Here is an 18,998-nt window from a genome sequence, read left to right on the forward strand (position 1 = left end):
TAGTCTGGGAGGCTCCCTAACCCCAATGAAGCCCTAATGCATAAAAATAAAACTAGATATCCAGCCTCCTTTTTTTCCTGGAATTGGACTGCAATACACAGACATAGCTGCCTTCAGGCTTGTGCCCAGCATGAGGGTGGGCCAGTGTGGGGGTTAAGTGTTGGGGGTGGGGTTCTTCTGCATCACCAGTAGGACTACTGCTCCATCGCCTCTCAGCACAATGTACGGAGGAGGGCTTTATGTAGTCCAGCCCTTTTAGATTCTGGCCCTTTCCCTCTTATACTACAATTTCTAAATTATTTTTTTTTCTCTTTGCTGATTTCCCAAATGAAAGATGCTATCTCTGTATAGCTAAGACGATAGCAAGAAGGCCTGTAGGGGAAGGGAAGACAGATTACTGCCAGCCCCTGCTTCACTATGTGTTACAGTTAAGTCAGGGTTCATGTTCACCTTCTGAAGATCGGTGTTTGCCCTCAAGGGCAGTGATATAACTGGTCCAGTGCCTAACCAAGCAAAGAGGAACTCAGTCCAAGCTGCTTGTAGGAAAGCTCCAGGACTTGCTGGGACCTTGGAACCCTGTCAGAGCCTTTGTAGAATGTAGGGGAAGCCCTGCCCCCCCCCCCCACGGTCACATGGACAATTGTACTCTTTTTACCTGGGAGGCCTACCCTACGAGCTTAGTAACAGGGGCCTCAGGGCACAGGGAAGGTATAGCCAAGGAGACCCCTTCCTCTATCTCCTCACCCACCTTTATTTTCTCATCGATTTTCTGGGATTTCAATGTGGGAATCCCTGGGTTAGGATTGGAGATTGAAGAAGTCTTGTGTTTGATGGGCTTCAAATGAGTTTCCATCTCCTGAATGTAATTCCCCAACCCCAACCTGCGAGTTCCTGAAGGCCCCAGATGGAAAATATTTCTCAGAAGCTGCTCATGCCTTTCTCCATTTTTTCTCCCCACTCTGAATCACAGCTTTTCTCTCCATATTTGGATGATGTTTGGTGGCTGGGCAGTTGTCCAGACTCATACTCTTAAGATAGAGTTTATAAGGAGCAGCAACAGTCACATAACCTCCACATCACTCTGGTAACAGAAGAAAAGGCCTCCTTCTCCACCTCCCTTTGAGTTTCAAACTAGCCTCAGGGACATTGCCATGAACAGAGAGGCCAAGCAGCTTGAGAAGCAAGTTGAGGTTCTGTTTTTCCCCTCAGTCCCCAAGAAAAGAATTCCTGCTCACAAGATGTTTTTGTGGTCTGAGAATGTTTTTGCCATTGCTCTAAGAATACTTCCCCTTCTCACCTCCCCCATTTCCTGGGAATAGTGACATTTCAATAGAAAATCTCCTTGTAGCTCTACCAAAAAAAACCACTTCTCCAGCATTTGTTGAGTGTTCCCCTGCGTTGGCTCAGATGTGTTATCGGCCAGCCCCTGCCTTTATTCCGGAAGGCGGAGGCCTCCCTCTTCCCCCAAACACAATTTGTCCTAGGAAAGACTCCATGAGGCTTCAGAGAGGCAATTAAATACATGTGGAGAGGCTCCTGGATCCTGCCTACAGTGTTAGGCTTCAGGTGAAAGTGAGTTATTTTGAGTCTAAGTGTGGGGAGGGGGGAGTCAAAGAAACATGAACAGGGGTGGTTTTTTTTTTATCTCAGGAGAAACATTTCACCTTAAAAAAGAAGCTTTATTAAAGCATCTTTTACATATGGAACTATACAAAAAGAACTGTGTGGACACAAATCCAGCCTTTAAGGATTGTGTAGGCTAAATTAGGTGCACTGTGGCTGTCAGAAATGAACCTGGCAACGCATCTAAGCCAGTAGTATCAGCTTTGGGGACTGCACCTTGACTTAGAAAACTGCTAACAAATTCACAAATTATCTGTGGTATTTCTTTTATTTTGTGAAACATCTCCCAATTACACTTTTATCTGGTTCAAGCTGCCCTGGAATTTGACCACTACTGTAGCTCAATCCTCCTCCTCCCCACCCCCCATTTTGTAGATAAGGAAACCAAGATCCAGATGGTTGACTCCAGTGGCAAAACAAGAATACTCAGCAATATCAGACTAAGGTGTAAAATATTAACCACAAATGTTGGGATACAGACAAGTAACAGTGTGTCCTTGAGAAAGGTGAGAGAGAGGGGGTACAACCGAGGAAAAAGCAGCATAGTGTGGGACAACTGGACACAAGTCATGGTTTTAACTGCATATGGCATTGGACAGGAGGCTTTCTTCCTGGTAGGCCTTAGTTTCTTGCTCTCTGAATTCCTCAATTCTTCCACAAGAACTTTGAGGTCCTTGGGACTTTGGAAGTTCCAGGGCCAGTGAAGTTAGATGTGAGCCCATGAAGCTGGGAAAGATTTCTTGGTGATAAAATTCAGGCTGATCCCCTTGGGGTGGGGTTTAATAATCTGAGTTGAAGGGGCCTTAGAGGCCTAACCCAACCCTTAACCTGGAGCATCTTTGATAGATGGTTATCCAGCCTCTGCCTGCAGGGGACAGGGAGCATCCTACCTCCAAAGGCAAACCATTCCTCTCAAGCTGTGAAGTGCCATGCTGTGATCAATTGTATTCTCTGTCCTCCTTTCAGGGTTGAGTTCCAGAATAAGTTCTACAGTGGTACTGGCTTCCAGTTCTTCCCCTTCTCTTTCGACAACATTCGTGAAGGAAAGTTTGAAGAGTGATCAGTGATCCAGGCTGTCCCAGAACTCCCTGCCCCCTACTGTGGTGATTAGCTCATCTCTCCAGTCTATGTGTTTGTTGTGATCCCCAAGGCCTGGCTACCACCAGACCTCCTTCGCCATCTGTGGAAGTCGTGTAGACTGTGATTGCTCCCCTGTTCTGTCCTTGATCCCCACTGCTTTGTGTTCTGTGAAGAGCTTGAGCAGCACAGCCACGATTTGGACGTAGCCACTGATCAGAGAACGGTCACCTTCCCAACCCCCTACCCATTAGACATTATAGAGGCCAGGAGGAAGACCTCTCCCTCTCTTTCCCCAGTCTTTGGTTCACTCACTTTTCTCACATTTGGAACCAACCAGGAACAGGTGGTTGGGGAATTGACACCATTTTTTCTTCTTGTTACACAAGGGGAACAATAGCTCCCAACTTCTGATGTGTGTGCCCTACAGCTCTAGCAGGAACTATTGGAGGAATTCCCAAATCTCCCACCTCAGGAAGGGGGAACTTAAGCTCAACAACAGATCTGGGAAGGTGAATTTTTGTACCTCCTTTCGACCGTGAACCTTTGGGGGTCTTGCTGAAATCTGGAGCTCAATTGGAGCAGAAAGAGGGAGGATGTGGCCTGGGCCTGGAATTAAGAACTCCTCGCTCTACCCAAAACCCATGCAGGGGGGTTCTTTACTTGAGATTTATAACTCCTTAATCCCTCCCATATGTCCAAAGTGCAGAGTTGTTGCTCAGAGCAAGAGTTTCTTGTTTTCTTCTTAATCCATTGGGACTTCCCTCTCCTAGCTGATATCCTCCTCCTCCTCTCCTCCACCCCAGGCCTTTCACAACTCCTCTGTTCCCCATCTCTTTATTGGTTTGGGGGGGAATAAGGACAACAGAAAATCATTTTGCACTGAGACTTATCCTATATGGAACTGAACAGGAGACCCCCAAAGATTCTGATCCCTCCCTCCACAATCATGCTGTTTTGGTACGGACTATGGCCACCCATGACGATTCTCTTTGTGAGGCTGGTGGACCTTGCTTGTTTTTCTAGCTCTTGTCCCTGCCCCTTCCCACCCTTGAACCTATTTTTCAAAAATAGCTAGAGTTGGGCATGGGAAGTAGTGCCAGGGAAGAGCAGCTTCACCTCCACCTAGGTTGCTAAATGGAGATCAGTGAACTGCACTTCTGGAGGATGCGCTTCACCTTGACCCACACCGAGCTGTCAGGTTTATGGCTCTTTAATCATGTGTTGGCACGGTGGCCCCAATAGCCATGACAGTTGTAGCTAAATTGGCATCTGTCCCCACATATCCCCTGAATGGACCAGCCCTGTCCTTACTATCGATCGCTCCTGCTCTTTACAAATGAATGAATATAGGGAATTCCTCTGACTACTGCCCGCCCTCTGGCAGTGAGAGAGAGATTGTCTTAAGTTTGTCTGGGACATGTGAGCACAAGTCCTCTGAAGGAAGATGGTTGGGAGAGAAGACGCGGGGATGGTTCTCCTTCCCTGGGAAAAGAAATGCATGAGCCGAAGAGACTGATACTAGAGAATGAGGATCGGGGGAAGCTCGGTTCCTTGTGTGTTGGCTGCTGTGATTCTGCCTCGATTCCTTGTGCATGGTGTTCCCCTATTTACCCTGGACCTTGTTTACATGAGCTTTTCTGTGTGCTTACAGTAGAGTTTGTTTAAAATGGAGTCACCCTAGGGGAAGCCCTGTACAAGGGCCCTCTGCAAACATGTCTCTGCTGAATAAAGTATTTCGCTTCACTCAGAAGCCTGCTTCGGTCTCTGTCTTCTTTCTCATCTCCTTGGGTCATATCACCTTGGCTCCTACTCTCCTACTTCTATCCATTTCTACCCCTTCCCCTTATCATTGCTCTCATTCTGTCTGACCAAAAGCTGCAGCTGCAGCAACCCTGGCCAGAGCTTAGTTTGTGAAATTCTCACCTTATCTCGCATTTCTCTGGCACCTTTCCTCTCCAAGGAGCCAAGGGCAGGGTTGCAAACTCCACCCCTAGGGGCCCGCCAAGGACTGAGCCAAACAGTTCGTGGGAAGAGAAATATCTTGTCTGTGGACTTGGCCCTAACCCTTCCTTCCCCCTTGCTCTGAGGCCCTAGTTCCCGGAGGCCAGAAAGCGGGGCTATTTCGGGCCCTGTTGTCCCAATCTCCCTAATGCAGTAAAAGTTCAGCCCTGTCTCGGAGACCGTTAGGCAATACCAGGCGGAAGGGAGGGATTAGGGAGGTCATGCTCTCCCTATAACAGGGAGCTCCCTGCTCTCCTTGCCCTTGCATTTCTTTCTCCAGAAGGCAAAAGGACAGCCAACAGAAGGAATGCAGGGCCCAAGTGGCCCACACTCAAGGACAGGGGAAAAACTGGGCCTTCATTTCACCCGCTGCCCCAAAGCCTCTCCCCACTCCCCCAGGAGTCCGGGGTGGAAGTCAAGTAAACACTTAACAGCTGAAGCTCCAGGCACTGTTGGCTACGTTGCCTTTACTGTCCCAGTTGCTCTGCCCCCTATTTTTGCCTTTTAGCACTGTGTTTGATTGGTGATCGGGTTCTGGCCAGCACAATGAAGTGTGAACAGGGATGGAGCCCTCTGGGGACCCTGCATCAAGTTCCTCTCTAAGGAGTCTGTCTCAGGTCTCCATTCTCCTGTTGGCTTTCTCAACCCCTCTCAATTCTATACCTCCCTTCCCGATCCCTACTTATCCTGGATATAGCGTTCCTGTACACATTTGCTCCCCATCTCCCTCAGTAGAGGTAAGGTCAGGGGCTGTCTGGTCTCTTTTTGTACCCCACCCCCGCAGCACAGTGCATATAACCCAAGGCTGCCCTCCTCAGTGCCACAGAAACCCAAGGCAGAGTGCAGTCCCTTGCCCTGAGCAATCTGGGAAAAGCCCCCAGGGTCACATCGGGATAGCTAGCGGCTCCTCGGCTACCACATTCTTCTCCGGGTTTTTTCCCACTCTCCCCAGGGCACACTTTGGGGGCTCCTGCTAGTTCTGGCTGTCCTGGAGGATGCCAGACAAAGCACTTCAGGCCCTGTGTCAGAAGAGGAAAGAATTGTACTGGTCATCTCGGACTTCCAGGGTGGAGGCTCCCCCAGCTCTCTGGGCTCTCCCAGTCTCATCTAATTGAATTTGTATGATAGGACTGCACTGCCCTCTGGTGGTCAAACTTAGAAATGTCATTTCCCCCAAGAAAGATGGGGCTATGGGAGCAGAATTTTATAAGTTTTGAAGTGGGGATTGGGAAGGAGGCCCTTCAAAAGGAGCAGGAGGGTGGAATCTGTTTTCAGGGAGCAGGGCTGTGAGGGTCAGGGGGATGTTGGTGTGAACAAAGCTTTAGCTCGCAATCAAAAGACTTGGGTTTAATACCCAACTTTGCCTTTTTATTTTTTAATAGTATTTTATTTTTCCAAATATATGCAAAGATAGTTTTCATTATTCATCTTTGCAAAATCTTGTGATCCAAATTTTTCTCCCCCGCTCCTCTAGACAGCAAGCAAGCTTATATATAAGTTAAACATGTGCAATGGGGCAGCTAGGTGGCGCAGTGGAAAGAACACAGGTCCTGAAGTCAGGAGGACCCGAGTTCAAATATGACCTCAGACACTCAATACTTCCTAGTTGTGTGAGCCTGGGTAAATCACTTTAACCCCAAGTGCCTCAGAGAAGGGAAAAAATAAAAGTGCAATTCTGCTAACATTTCCATATTCGTCATGTTGTGCAAAAAAAAAAAAAAAAAAAAAAAAAAAAAAAATCAGATCAAAAGGAGAAAAAACAAGGAAAAAAAAAACTACTAACAAAAAAAGATGAAAGCACTACCCTATGCTTTGATCCACATTCAATCTCCATAGTTCTCTCTGTGGATTTGGAAGGCACTTTCCATCACAAGTCTATTAAAATTGCCTTGAATCACTTCATTGTTGAAAAAAGTCAAGCCCGTCACAGTTGATCATGTTGTTGCTGTGAATAATATTCTCTTGGTTCTGTTCACATTCATATGTCATAACTGCCCAAAGGGTTATAAAACTATCACACACCCTTTGATCAAGCAGTACCACTACTGGGCTTATATCCCAAAGAGATCATAAAAAAGGAAAAAGGACTCACATGTACAAAGATGTTTGTGGCAGCCCTTTTTGTAGTGGTGAGGAACTGGAAACTGAATGGATGCTCATCCATTGAAGAGTGGCTGAATAAGTTATGTATATGAATATTATTGCTCTATAAGAAATGATGAGTGGGCAGCTAGATGGTGCAGCGGATAGAGCATCAGTCCTGAAGTCAGGAGGACCTGAGTTCAAATCTGGTCTCAGACACTTAACACTTCCTAGCTGTGTGACCCTGGCCAAGTCACTTAATCCCAATTACCTCAGCAAAAAAAAAAGAAAGAAAAAAGAAATGATGAGCAGCCTGATTTCAGAAAAACCTGGAATTTATATGAACTTATATTGAGGGAAGTGGAAAGAGCCATCTGCCTCCAAAGAGAGAACTATGGAGACTGAATGTGGATCAAAGCATATTATTTCCACCTTTTTCTTTCTTGTTTTTTTTTTCTTTTCTCTTTTGATCTAATTTTTCTTGCACGGCATGACAAATATGGAAATGTGTTTAGAAGAACTGTACATGTATAACCTATATTGGATTGCTTGCTATTTTGGGGAAGGGAAGGGAGGGGGACCTTGGAACACAAGGTTTTGCAAAGGTGAATATTAAAAACTATCTTTGCATGTATTTGAAAAAATGAAAAGCTATTATTTTTTTAAAATCCATAAAGCATAAATTATTTAATCATTCCCCAATTGATAAACATTCACTCAATTTCCAATTCATTGCCAGGACAAAAAGACATTTTGGTACATATGGGTTCTTTCCTCTTTTTTATGATCTCTTTAGAATAGAGACCCAGTAGAGATATTGCTGGATCAAAATTTGGGGCATAGTTTCAAATTGCTCTCCAGAATGATTGGACCAATTCACCACCAATTCCACCAATTGTGCATTACCAACTTTGCTTTTTAATAACAGAATGACCAAGACTTCTTTGAATCCATTTCCTCATCTGTAGAATGGGGATAATGCTTGCATCTTTTAGCTCGTAGGGCTAGGAGAATCAAATGGAATCATGTACCGTTGTACATAAAAGTGTACCATTAAGATGGTTCTAAAGTGTCATCTCAGTGACTTCAGGGAAATGCTAAGGACCCAGGAACTGGGGTATGGGGAGAAACCTGTGCAGACTATGTTTTTACTCTAGAGATACTGAAGTCCCTGTTTCCACTCCTGTCTCTTAAATGGGGCTAATACAAAGGAAGGGCACTCAGGGTAGATGTGACAGAGGGCTATTATGTGGGAGGCAGGTCAGGGCCCTATAAGATTATTGTCTAGGGGGAGGGAAAGAGGGGGATCATAGAATTTGGGAAGCCTAGTCTAAAGAATGTGGTTTACTCCAGTCATTCCAGAACCATGTGGTTTAATCAAAGGGGCAAACAGTAATAGGACTGGGTAGAGTGATTTCCATTAAAGTCCTCAGTCCTTGACCTGCATGAGAATTTCTTTACTCAGCAGACTTGCACTGAGACCTCCAGTTTGTTCCTCCTGGCCAGGACATATTGGGAAAATCCACCTTTGACCTCATCCACCCATCCAAAAGATCTAAATTCTTTTTATTTGATGAACCCATGGGAGTTAATGAGTCCACAGCCAAGTAAAGTCAACAAGCATTTATTATGCAACTACGATGAACACAGCACTAAACTAGACATTGATTTGTTTGCTTGGTTTTTTCTTTCTTTCTTGTGTTTTTTCCTTTTTGATCTGACTTTTCTTGCACAGCAGGATGAATATGGAAATCTGTTAGAAGAACTGCACATGTTTAATTTGTATAGGATTGCTTGTTGACTAGGGGAAGGGAGGGAAAAAAATTGGAGCACAAGGTTTTAAGGAAGGTGAATGTTGAAACTATCTTTGCATGTATTTAAAAAAAAAAATACTAAGTCCTCAATGAGATTACATTCTAAGAGGGGAGACAACATATAAACAAATATGTATCAATGAGATATATACAGGATAAATTGGAAGTAATCTCAGAGCTCTGCAAAGAAGTGCTGGATGATGTTTATCAGATACATTGTAGAGGGGATTCACAATACTGGTTGGATTAGATGTTGCAAGGAAACTTTCAAGTGTGTGTGTGTGTGAATTCTAGCTATACAATTTAATCCATGCCTGACTTTGGGCAATTCACCTTAATATCTCAGGACTTCAGTTTCTTCCTCTGTATAATAAGAGGTTGGTCTACATAGTCTGTAAATTCTTCCGTTTAAATATTGTTAGTCCCAATTTCAGAGACAAGACCATTAAAGGGTAAGGCCCTTTATCCCTGTATCCAAGGCCACAAGAAAATCAAGGACAGAGCTGGGACTTGAAGCTGGTCTCCCTATCTCACATGAAGTATTTTTTCCCTCAGTCAGTTGCTTCGATGTGCCTCACAAAGCCCCAAGGACGCTCCAATAGCGTTTAACAAGCATTTGTTGAAGGCCTTCTTATGGGCAAGGCACACTGTTAGACCCTGAGCATAACAAAAATAAGATGATTATTCTCTCCTCTTGTTCTAGGTTTTTGGACATCACTCTCACCTACCTATTTGACCACTTTCTTCTCTGTCTCCCTCAATGGATCCCTTTGCAAATTACCCGAATTGTCTTCTAACCATAGCTGACCCTCAGAGTTCTATCCTGGGCCCTCTCCCTCTATATCATTTCATTTGGTGATCTCATTGGCGCTCTCCCATGGATTTAATCACCATTTCCATATGCTGATGATTCTCAAATCTATTCTGCCCCTGCCTCTCTGCTGAACTCCAGTCTTACATCTCCAACTGCCCTTCAGTTAACTTTGTGTGTATGTGAGGCAGAGTAAGTGACTTGCTCAAGGTCATACAATTAAATGCCTGAGATCAAATTTGAACTCAGGTCCTTCTGACTCCGGGACAGTGCTCTATCCACTGCACTACTTATCTATTTCACCCAAGATATCTTGACCTCTATGTTCAGTAAGCATTTTAAACTCAATGTGTCTAAATGAGAATTCATTTATCTTTCCTTCCTAAACCCTCCCTCCTCCACCTCCTACCTTCCCTATTACTGTAGAAGATAATACCATCCTCCCAGCTCCTCAAGCTGAAAATCTAGGAGTCATCCTGTGCTCCTGCCTCCCTATATTCAAGCTGGCTGTTGATTTCAACATCTTTGGAATATTATTCCCCTTCTCTCTTCTGACACTGCTCCCACTCGAATCCAGGTCCTCCTAACCTTATGCCTAGATTACCTTAATAGACACTGGTGGTTCTGCCAATCTCAAATCTCCCTACTCCAAATCATTCTCCATTCAACCACTAAAGGGATTTTCCTAAAAAACAGGTACACACCTCCCCCCTCAAGAAACCTCAGGTGTTCCCTATTCTCCAGGAGAAAATATAAAAATCTGTTTCCCATTCAAAGCCCTTCCTTCCTACCCAGTTTTCTTACATTTTCCCAACATATACTCAATCATCCAGCAAGAAGCCTTTCCAGGAACAAGAAACTCTGGACAATCTCTCACCCCATTGCTTCCTCTCCCTCCTCTGATGAGACTATGATCTATCTGACTTCCTTCAAGACCCTTTCTACAGGAAGCCTCCTCCAAACCCTTTTAATTCCAAAGCATCCTCTCTGTTCCTTCCTATTTATATAGTATGTAGCTTGTTTGTTGTCTCCTTCATACCTAATTAGATTGTGAACTCCTTGAGCTCTTTAATGCCTTTCTTTGTATCCCCCAGTTCCTATCACCCCCTAGGTATTTAATGTTTACTGACTTCTGACTTCTAGGATTTGACTTGAAAATTCATTTTGCCCTGTGTTGGCCATTTTGCTGTGTTGACTTAGCTCAGGACCAGTTTTCACTGGACTGGTTTCCTGCAGTCTGCCTTCTGCTTCTACTAGTTTTTGCATTGCTGGAGAGAGCTTGGAGAACTTTGATAGCCCAAAAGAGTCGCCCTTGTCTCTTTATCTTATGTTTAAAGGAAGAGGATTCTCTTTTAATCTAGAAAGTAAGGATACATTCCTTCCTTTGCAACTAGGGACTGATAAGTATCCCATTTTTCTGTATCCAACAAGCATCTCCTCTTTCTTAATGGCTTAATTATTGAGAACTGAATAATGACAGGATATGTAGCCATCAATTCTGCTAACTTGTCATGATTGGGTTAGAGTTGGGAGTCAGGAGGGTTAGGGTTAGAGTCGGGAGTCAGGAGGCGAATTTAGGGTCGGGAGGCGAATTTAGGGTTGGGTTAGAGTCAGGAGGCGGGTTAGAGTCGGGAGGCATTTTAGGGTTAGAGTTGGGAGTCGGAATTATACCTCCCTCTCTCTGCACTGATCTCTGCGGGTATTCGAATGACCTAGTTCCTCAGACCACTGCTGGGTTACAAGCAACTTAGTTAAGGCCTCTGAGGCAGGATTCCAACTCAGGTATTTTTGATCCCAAATTCCCAGTTCTAGCTAGTCATGGTGCTCTATGGAAATCTGTTAGAAGAACTGCACATGTTTAATTTGTATAGGATTGCTTGTTGACTAGGGGAAGGGAGGGGATAAAATTGGAACACAAGGTATAGCTCCACCAGACAAAGCAAAATTTGTTAAGCAGCAACTCTCCGGCAGGCCAGCACACATGTTTAATTAGTGTTAAGACTCAGGAGCTGAAACCACATGCCTCACAAGCGGTTCATTTAACACTGGAGGGCATGTGCTTGGGAAAGGAGACCGTTGATTGAACAGCAGTGGCACTGCCCCCTCCAGAGCCTTAGGCGCTTGGTTGAGGAACTTAAAAGTTGGGCTCCTGGGCTGCAGTGGCTACCGTGGGGACACTTAGATTGGGTGTAGACTGAAGGCAGGCAACAAGGGCCCGGCAGTGAGAGTATGGAGCTGACTTACGGGGGTGAGGTATGATCTCAACTGTTTCTGTGGGGAGATTTTACCACAGTGTGGATACTTTACCCTGGCAGCAAGCAAGTAGATTAGCAGAGGAGCTGTAAACACAGGGGGTAAAGACTATAACCCCCAGAAGCCAGGGTCTCTTGGGACCTGGGCACACCCACCCAGAGTGTCTAAGCCCACTCTCAGAGTCTCAGAGTGTTGACACAGCACAGCCATTGCTGTTTTGCTAGTGCCTCACTGTTCCCCCCCCCAAGTCTGTAAAGGAAGCTCAGTAATACTATCCAGCTCCCCCCGCCCCAATAAAAAAGCAGACTGCATTTGTTTTTTTTTTGTTTTGTTTTTTTGCTAGTTTGTTTTCTTTGATTCTTCTTTGACAAAATAAGCAAAAAATTAAAATGGACTCTAACTATTGATAGCTTATATATGGATAGAGAGCAGACCTTAAACCCTGAGGAGATTAAAAACAGACTGTCTCCTGATGAATCCCCAAAAGGGGACATGATCTGGTCCTCAACACACAAGACTTTCATAGAAGAAATTAAAAAGACTCTTACAAGAGAGCTAGAAGGAAAATTAGAAAAGGAAAGGGAAGCTTGGAAAAAGAGTCTGGATAAGTCATCCCACTCATTTAAAGATAGAGTGGATAAATAAATCAAATCCCTGAAAAATAGAATTAGTGAATTGGACAAAGAAAATAGCTCTCTAAAAAATAAAATTGGCAAAATGGAAAAAAATTCCATAGAACAAAACAACTGACTTAAAAACTCAATTGGACAATGATAAAAAGATATAAAAATGTGAGTGAAGAAAATAATTAATTGAAAATCAGAATTGAACAAATAGAATTGAATGACAGATATCAAGAATCTGTCAAGCAAAACCAAAAAAAAAAAAAAAATGAAACAATGGAAAAATGTCAAATACCTTCTTGGGTAAACAACAGACCTGGAAAATAGATCTAGGTGAGACATCTGAGAATTATTGGACTCTTTGAAAAATATGATGAAAAAAAGAGCCTGGACACTATTTTCCAGGAAATTATCAAAGAGAACTTCCCAGATGTTATAGAAACAGAGGGTAAAATAGACATTGAAAGAATTCATCGATCCTCTACTGAAAGGGGCCCTAAAGTCAAAACTCCAAGAAATATAATAGCAAATTCCAGAACTATCAAACAAAGGAAAAAATATTACAAGCTGCTAGAAAAAATCAATTCAAATATAATGGAGCCACAATAAGGATTATCCAGGATCTAGCAGCGTCCACATTAAAGGATCAAAGGACCTGGAATCTGATATTCTGAAAGGCTAAAGAACTTGGTATGTAGCCAAAAATAACTTACCCAGCCAAAATGAGCATTTTTTTTTTTTAGGGAAGAAGATGGACATTCAACGAAATAAGTGAATTTCATCTATTTCTGAATAAAAAACGGCAACTAAACAAAAAGTTTGATCTCCAAATATAGAATTCAAGAGAACTAAAAAAGTAAAAAGAAATCTTGGGAACTATAGTTATGCTATAAAGATATATAAAGAACACATGTATAATTTGTTCTAGAAACTAGAGGTGGAAAGGAAATTGTGCCTGAAAAGGGGTAAAGTGTGGGTGTGCCTCACGAAGAGGCAAAGGAAACCAATTATATCTGAGAGAAAGAATGGAGGGGGATGAACATAGCCTGTATCTTACTCTTATCAGAATTGGCTTAAAGAGGAAAATATTAGGCATATTCGATTTATGGTGAAACTTCTCCCACCTCATTGAAAAGTGGGAGGGGAAAAGTGAAAAGGGAAGGAGTAAGCTAAGTGGAAGGGAATATAGAAATTGTGAGGAAAAGGAGTAAGATAAGGAGAGGAACTCTAAAGTGGGGGGAGGGATACTAAAAAGTAAGGGCTGTGAGAAGCAAGTGGTGCTCACAAGTTTAATACTGGGGAGGGGAGTATGGGGGAAGGAAAGGAGAAAAGCATAAGCAGGGGTTAAGAAGATGGCAAATAATACAGAATTGGTCATTTTAACCATAAATGTGAATGGGGTAAACTCCTTCATAAAGAGGAAGCAGTTAGCAGACTGGATTAAAAGTCAGGATCCTACAATATGTTGTTTACACGAAACACACTTGAAGCAAGGCAATACATACAGAGTAAAGGTAAAAGGTTGGAGCAGAATCTACTATGCTTCAAGTGAAGTCAAAAAAGCAGGAGTAGCCATCCTGATCTCAGATCAAGCAAAAGCAAAAATTGATCTAATTAAAAGAAATAGGGATGAGCATTATATCTTGCTAAAGGGTAGCATAGATAATGAAGCAATATCAATATTAAACATATATGCACCAAGTGGTGTAACATCTAAATTCTTAAAAGAGAAATTAAGAGAGCCGCAAGAAGAAATAGACAGCAAAACTGTAATAGTGGGTGTAATGGGCTGAGGTTTGAGTTGATGTACTGAGGTCCCAAGTACGTGAGGCTAAATAGTAATTGGACTATACCCTATTAATATACATGATTGGATAAAGAATGGCCCCCACCCACTCTCTGTGAAAGTCCTGATGTGTTGTAGAGGAAATGTCGATTTTGGTGAGGGGAGGCAGAGAGAGAGACAGGAAGAGAAGCTGGGAGAGATTGAGCCTGGGTTCCATACTCCTAACTGCTGGTCATGTGGCTGCTGGTCTAGCTAGCTTCTTGACTCAGCTGCACACATTGCTATCACCCGATTCCCTTCCACCTCCGATCTTGCTTCACTGAGAATAAAGACTGACGATTTTCCCCTAACCTGAATTCCTAACTCCGGCTGATTTTAAAATACCCGGTCTTCACAAGTGGGAGATCTCAATCTTGCACTCTCAGAATTAGATGAATCAAACCACAAAATAAATAAGAAAGAAGTCAAAGAGGTAAATAGAATATTATAAAAGTTAGATATGATAGACTTTTGGGGAAAACTAAATGGAGACAGAAACGAGTATACTTTCTTCTCAGCAGTTCATGGAACCTATACAAAAACTGCCTGTATATTAGGACACAAAAACCTCAAATTCAAATGCAGTAAGGCAGAAATAGTAAATGCATCCTTTTCAGACCACAATGCAATGAAAATTACATTCAATAAAAACCAAAAAGATAAATTAGGAATCTTTATTTAAAAAAAAGGAAAGAGGAAAAAAAAAATTGATCTTAAAAGAAAAGGGGAATTCCTTGAAAAGGAAATTAGATAATAATTAAGATTCCCAATTTTTGCCAAAAAATTAAAATTTTAAAGGAAAAAAACCCAAAAAGATAGGCCCAATTAAAGAAGTAAATTGGTAAACAGTCCCAAGAAAAAAGTAGTAAAAATTAACAACCCAATTAATAACATTTGAAAAATAGGGTTGAAAGTCCTAAAATTCCCTTTTATGAACAAAAACAGGTAAATTGATCCAAACCGGTAGGGTTCGGGTTTGACTCCACGAATTTTATAATCTTTAAAATTTGCTTACAGAAAAACATTGGTTTCCCTATGAACAAATAGCTTTTACCAAATCGGGCTTTAATAAGGAAAACTATTGTAAATTAATAATTTAAAACAAAATTAAAAAAAATGAATCCCAATAGATAAAAAGTTTTGATAAAATTAACTTTAAAAAAATTGAGAAACAGGAAAAATACTTTTCCTTAAAAAGTCAGGTAAGGGCTTAAAACCACAAATTAAAGCATCAATGTAATAATAAACTGGAACCTTCCGAAACCAGGAGGAAAAATTTGATTATCAATTTTCAAAATTGTAAAAGAAATCAGCCCCTCAAAGAGGGAAAAGAGATGAAAGGAATTAGAAAAAATAGGAAAAAATTTCACTCTTGCTATGAAGAGGTATATTAGAGAACCCCAGAGAAAATTTTTAAAAACCCATTAAAAAAAATTCAAAAAAAGGGAAATAAAAAAGGGGAAAATAAAAAAAACCAATTTCCCAAAAAAACCTAAAAACTTATAATCTGAAATTTAAAGGGGGGAAAACATTGTTAATCTTAAAATTGGAAAAGGAAAAATAAATTTTTTGTTTTAGAGAAAAATTTTCCCCATTAAAACGGGGAAGGAAAAAAAAGAAAAAAGTAAAAAAGGAAGGGGAAAAAAAAGGGGGATTAAAAAGGAAAGATCATATCAAAGGGGTAATAATTTAAAAAAAAGGTTGGGGAGGCAAGAAAATAAAGCACAATCTGGGTTATTAACAGGAAAAAAATTTATAATTCTAACGAAATTGAATGGGAAACTATAAAAAGCAATACAGAAAAAATCAGAATAATATGTTTTTAAAAAACCAAAAGCAGGCTAGAATAAAGGGGAAACTAGAAAATTATTAATCTAGGTAACAAAAAAAACCATCCACTCAGCAAGCAAAAGAAAAATTACTAATTAAAAAAAAAAGGAAACCACACCCAAAAGGGCCCTAAAAAACAAAACAATATTAAAACCAATATCACCAATGGATCACCCTTTCCTAAAGGAGAAAAAATTTTAAAAAAATAGAAAAAACTGTAATGTAGGAGATCTCAACTCCCTCTCGAAATTAACAAAAAACCACAAAAAAAATAAAAAAAATTAAAAAGAAAAAAAATTAGAAAAGAGTTACTTTAAAATTAATAATAAAGGGAAAACTTTTCTTCTCCATTCATAACTAAAAAAATTACCCATTATTGGAAAAAACTTTTAAAATTAAAGAAAAACAGAAAAAAACTTTTCCAGATCAAGAATAAAAACCATTCAAAAAAAATTAAAAATAAAAAAAATTTAAAACAAAAATTATCTTAAAAATATTTGGGGAAACAAATTATAATACAATTAATAATTTCCCCAAAAATAAAAATGATAGACTTATACCAAAAATGCACCACAAAGAAAAAAGGGAAAATCCTAGAGGTACTTAAAAAACAAAAAGAAAAGAAAGTTGGCCAAAAAAAAAAAAAAAAACAAAAAAACCAACAAATACCAAATTGAAATTTAAAAATTAAAAGGAAAAAAAAAATTGAAAGAAAAAACTTTTGAACCCAAAACAAAAACAAGGGCAGAAAAAAGCCAAAAAAAAAAAAGCCTTTTGAAACTTTGAAAAGAAAAGTTAAAAAAAATACCTAAAATAAAAGGGAAACTTTCAAAGGAAAAAATTAGAAAAAATAAATTTTCCAACCTTTTAAAAAAAAACCATAAAGAAAACACCCCAAAAAAAAACTCCCAATTAACAAGGGGAAAAATTTTGGAAATCCCATTTCAAAAAAAGAAATGAAACAAAAAAAACCCCAAAAAAGCTAATATTTAAAATTTTACCAAACAAAAGAAAAAATTAATTAATTAAATTTATAAAAAATAAAAATAAATTTCCCAAATTCTATGAAAACAGGAAAATATATAAACCATAAAAACAAAAAAAAAATAAACAAAACCCCACAATTGAAAAAAAATAAAAGATTTAAAAAGAAAAAAAACTCCCAAGATAAAACAAAAATTTATCAATTTTTATACCAAAATTTATTTGGTTCAAATTAGAAACTATCAAAAAAAAAAATTTAAAAAAAAAAAACCAAACAATCCCTCAAAAAAAAAAACATTTAAAAATCCAAACCCCCCTTTTTCATTTAAATTTAAAAAAGACCCCCAAAAATAATCAGCAGCAAAAACCAAAACACAAGTAATAACAAACCAACCACCAAAAGACCGAAAAAAACAAAAAGCCCAAACCCTACATTTAAAATTTAAATTAAAACCTTAACAAAAAGCTTTAAAAAGAATTAAAGAATAAAAAAATTTTAGCCAAAACACCTTGCCGGCATTGATACTTTAAAACCCAGAGACTTTCAAAAAAAAAAACCACAACTTTAGCAAAATTTTGGTTAAAATAAACCCAAAACAAAATTTTTATATATACACAAAAATCCAAAAATAAACAAAAGAAAAATCCTTTGTAACTCTGAAATAAAAAAATTTAAATCATCCAAGGGAAAACAGAAATTTATAAAACATTTTAACACAAATTTCCCGCAAACAATTAAAAATTAAAGCCTTGATAGGGAAAAATAAAATAAAGTAAAAATTACCCAAACAATTTATTTAGGCAACCAACAAAAAAAAACTTTTTAATGACCAGAAAAAAAAAAACAAACATAAAAAACAAAATCAAAACAAAAAATGAAAAAAAAAAACAAATAGGGTTACAAAATTAAAATAAAAAAGCACAGTTACCAAACATTTGGTTTTAAAAAATTATTGTCAGGGAAAGATTTTCAAAATAAAACATCAACCCGGCAACCAGCCAAAAACCCAAAATCCCACTTTTGGATAAAACTGTTTGTAAAAAGGGAAAAATTGAAACCAAATTGAAAAGGCATTGATCCAACACCCCCGCACCAAATAAGGCCCAAAATTTCAACCCAGGCATAAAAAAAAAATTAAAAAAAAAACAAATAACCTTCAACCTTGGGAAGGGAATTTCCAACCAAACAAAAAACATTACCATCACAAAAAAGAAAAAATTTATAAACCAAAAAAATTTTTAAAAACAAAAACAATCGAAAAAAAGGGAAAACAAAAAAAATTTTTAAGTAAAGTTCATAAAACCCATTTCCAAAATTAAAAATTAACCAATTTAAAAAAAACCATTTAAAAAAACAAAAAAAAGCTTTCCAATAAAAAGCTTTTTTATCAAAAAAATTCCAAGTCATTATTAATCGAGAAATGCAAATTAAGAAACCTAAGATAACTACACACCTGTCAGATTGGTAAGATGACAGGAAAAAATATGATTGTTGGAGGATGGGGAAAACTGGGACATTGATTCTTGTTGGTGGAGTTGTAACAACCAACCATTTTGGGTAGTTTGGAACATGCCCAAAAGTTATCAAACTGTGCATACCCTTTGATCCAGCAGTGTTACACGGATTATTCCCAAAGAATAAAGAAGGGAAAGGCCTATGTCAAATGTTTGTAGCCCTTTGTAGTGGTAGAAACTGGTGAATGGAGTCCATCAGTTGGGAGAATGGCTGAATAAATTGTGGATATGAAAATTATGGAATAATGTTCGTAAGAAATGACCAACAGGATGATTCAGAAAAGGCCGGAGACTTCAAACGAGCCAAGGAAATGAGCAGGACCAGGAAATCTTATATCTTCAACAACAATACGATGATGACCACCTGATGGATCAAAGGATTCATAACGATCAAAAATCATTTTTACAGTAATGACGAACTATATACCGAAAAGAACTTGGAGATGACTAAAAAAATTCTTGAATTTTATCCCAATTTATAAAAACCCTTTTGATTTCTTCAAATAATTGTACAAGTCGATTTTTGACAAAAAATTTGGGTTATGTATTTATTGGTA

The 18,998-nt window shown here is 39.5% G+C and overlaps 1 protein-coding gene across 6 annotated transcripts in view; it reads left to right on the forward strand.

Annotated features, from left to right (window-relative positions):
* Positions 1-4,453, forward strand: part of ATP6V0A1 (ATPase H+ transporting V0 subunit a1) — a 61,754-nt gene extending 57,301 nt beyond the window's left edge. For 4 of the 6 annotated variants that reach the window (XM_031966306.1, XM_031966310.1, XM_031966311.1 and 1 more), the window contains one exon: positions 2,590-4,453. In XM_031966306.1, coding sequence (XP_031822166.1) covers positions 2,590-2,683 — 94 coding nt within the window. In that variant the 3' untranslated portion in view covers positions 2,684-4,453. The remainder of the gene's footprint in view (positions 1-2,589) is intronic. The other 2 variants (XM_031966307.1, XM_031966309.1) reach the window with 1 other exon arrangement.
* Positions 4,454-18,998: the final 14,545 nt, after the last annotated feature.

This window comes from Sarcophilus harrisii, chromosome 4 (genome assembly GCF_902635505.1).
Source record: "Sarcophilus harrisii chromosome 4, mSarHar1.11, whole genome shotgun sequence".
NCBI lineage: Eukaryota > Metazoa > Chordata > Mammalia > Dasyuromorphia > Dasyuridae > Sarcophilus > Sarcophilus harrisii.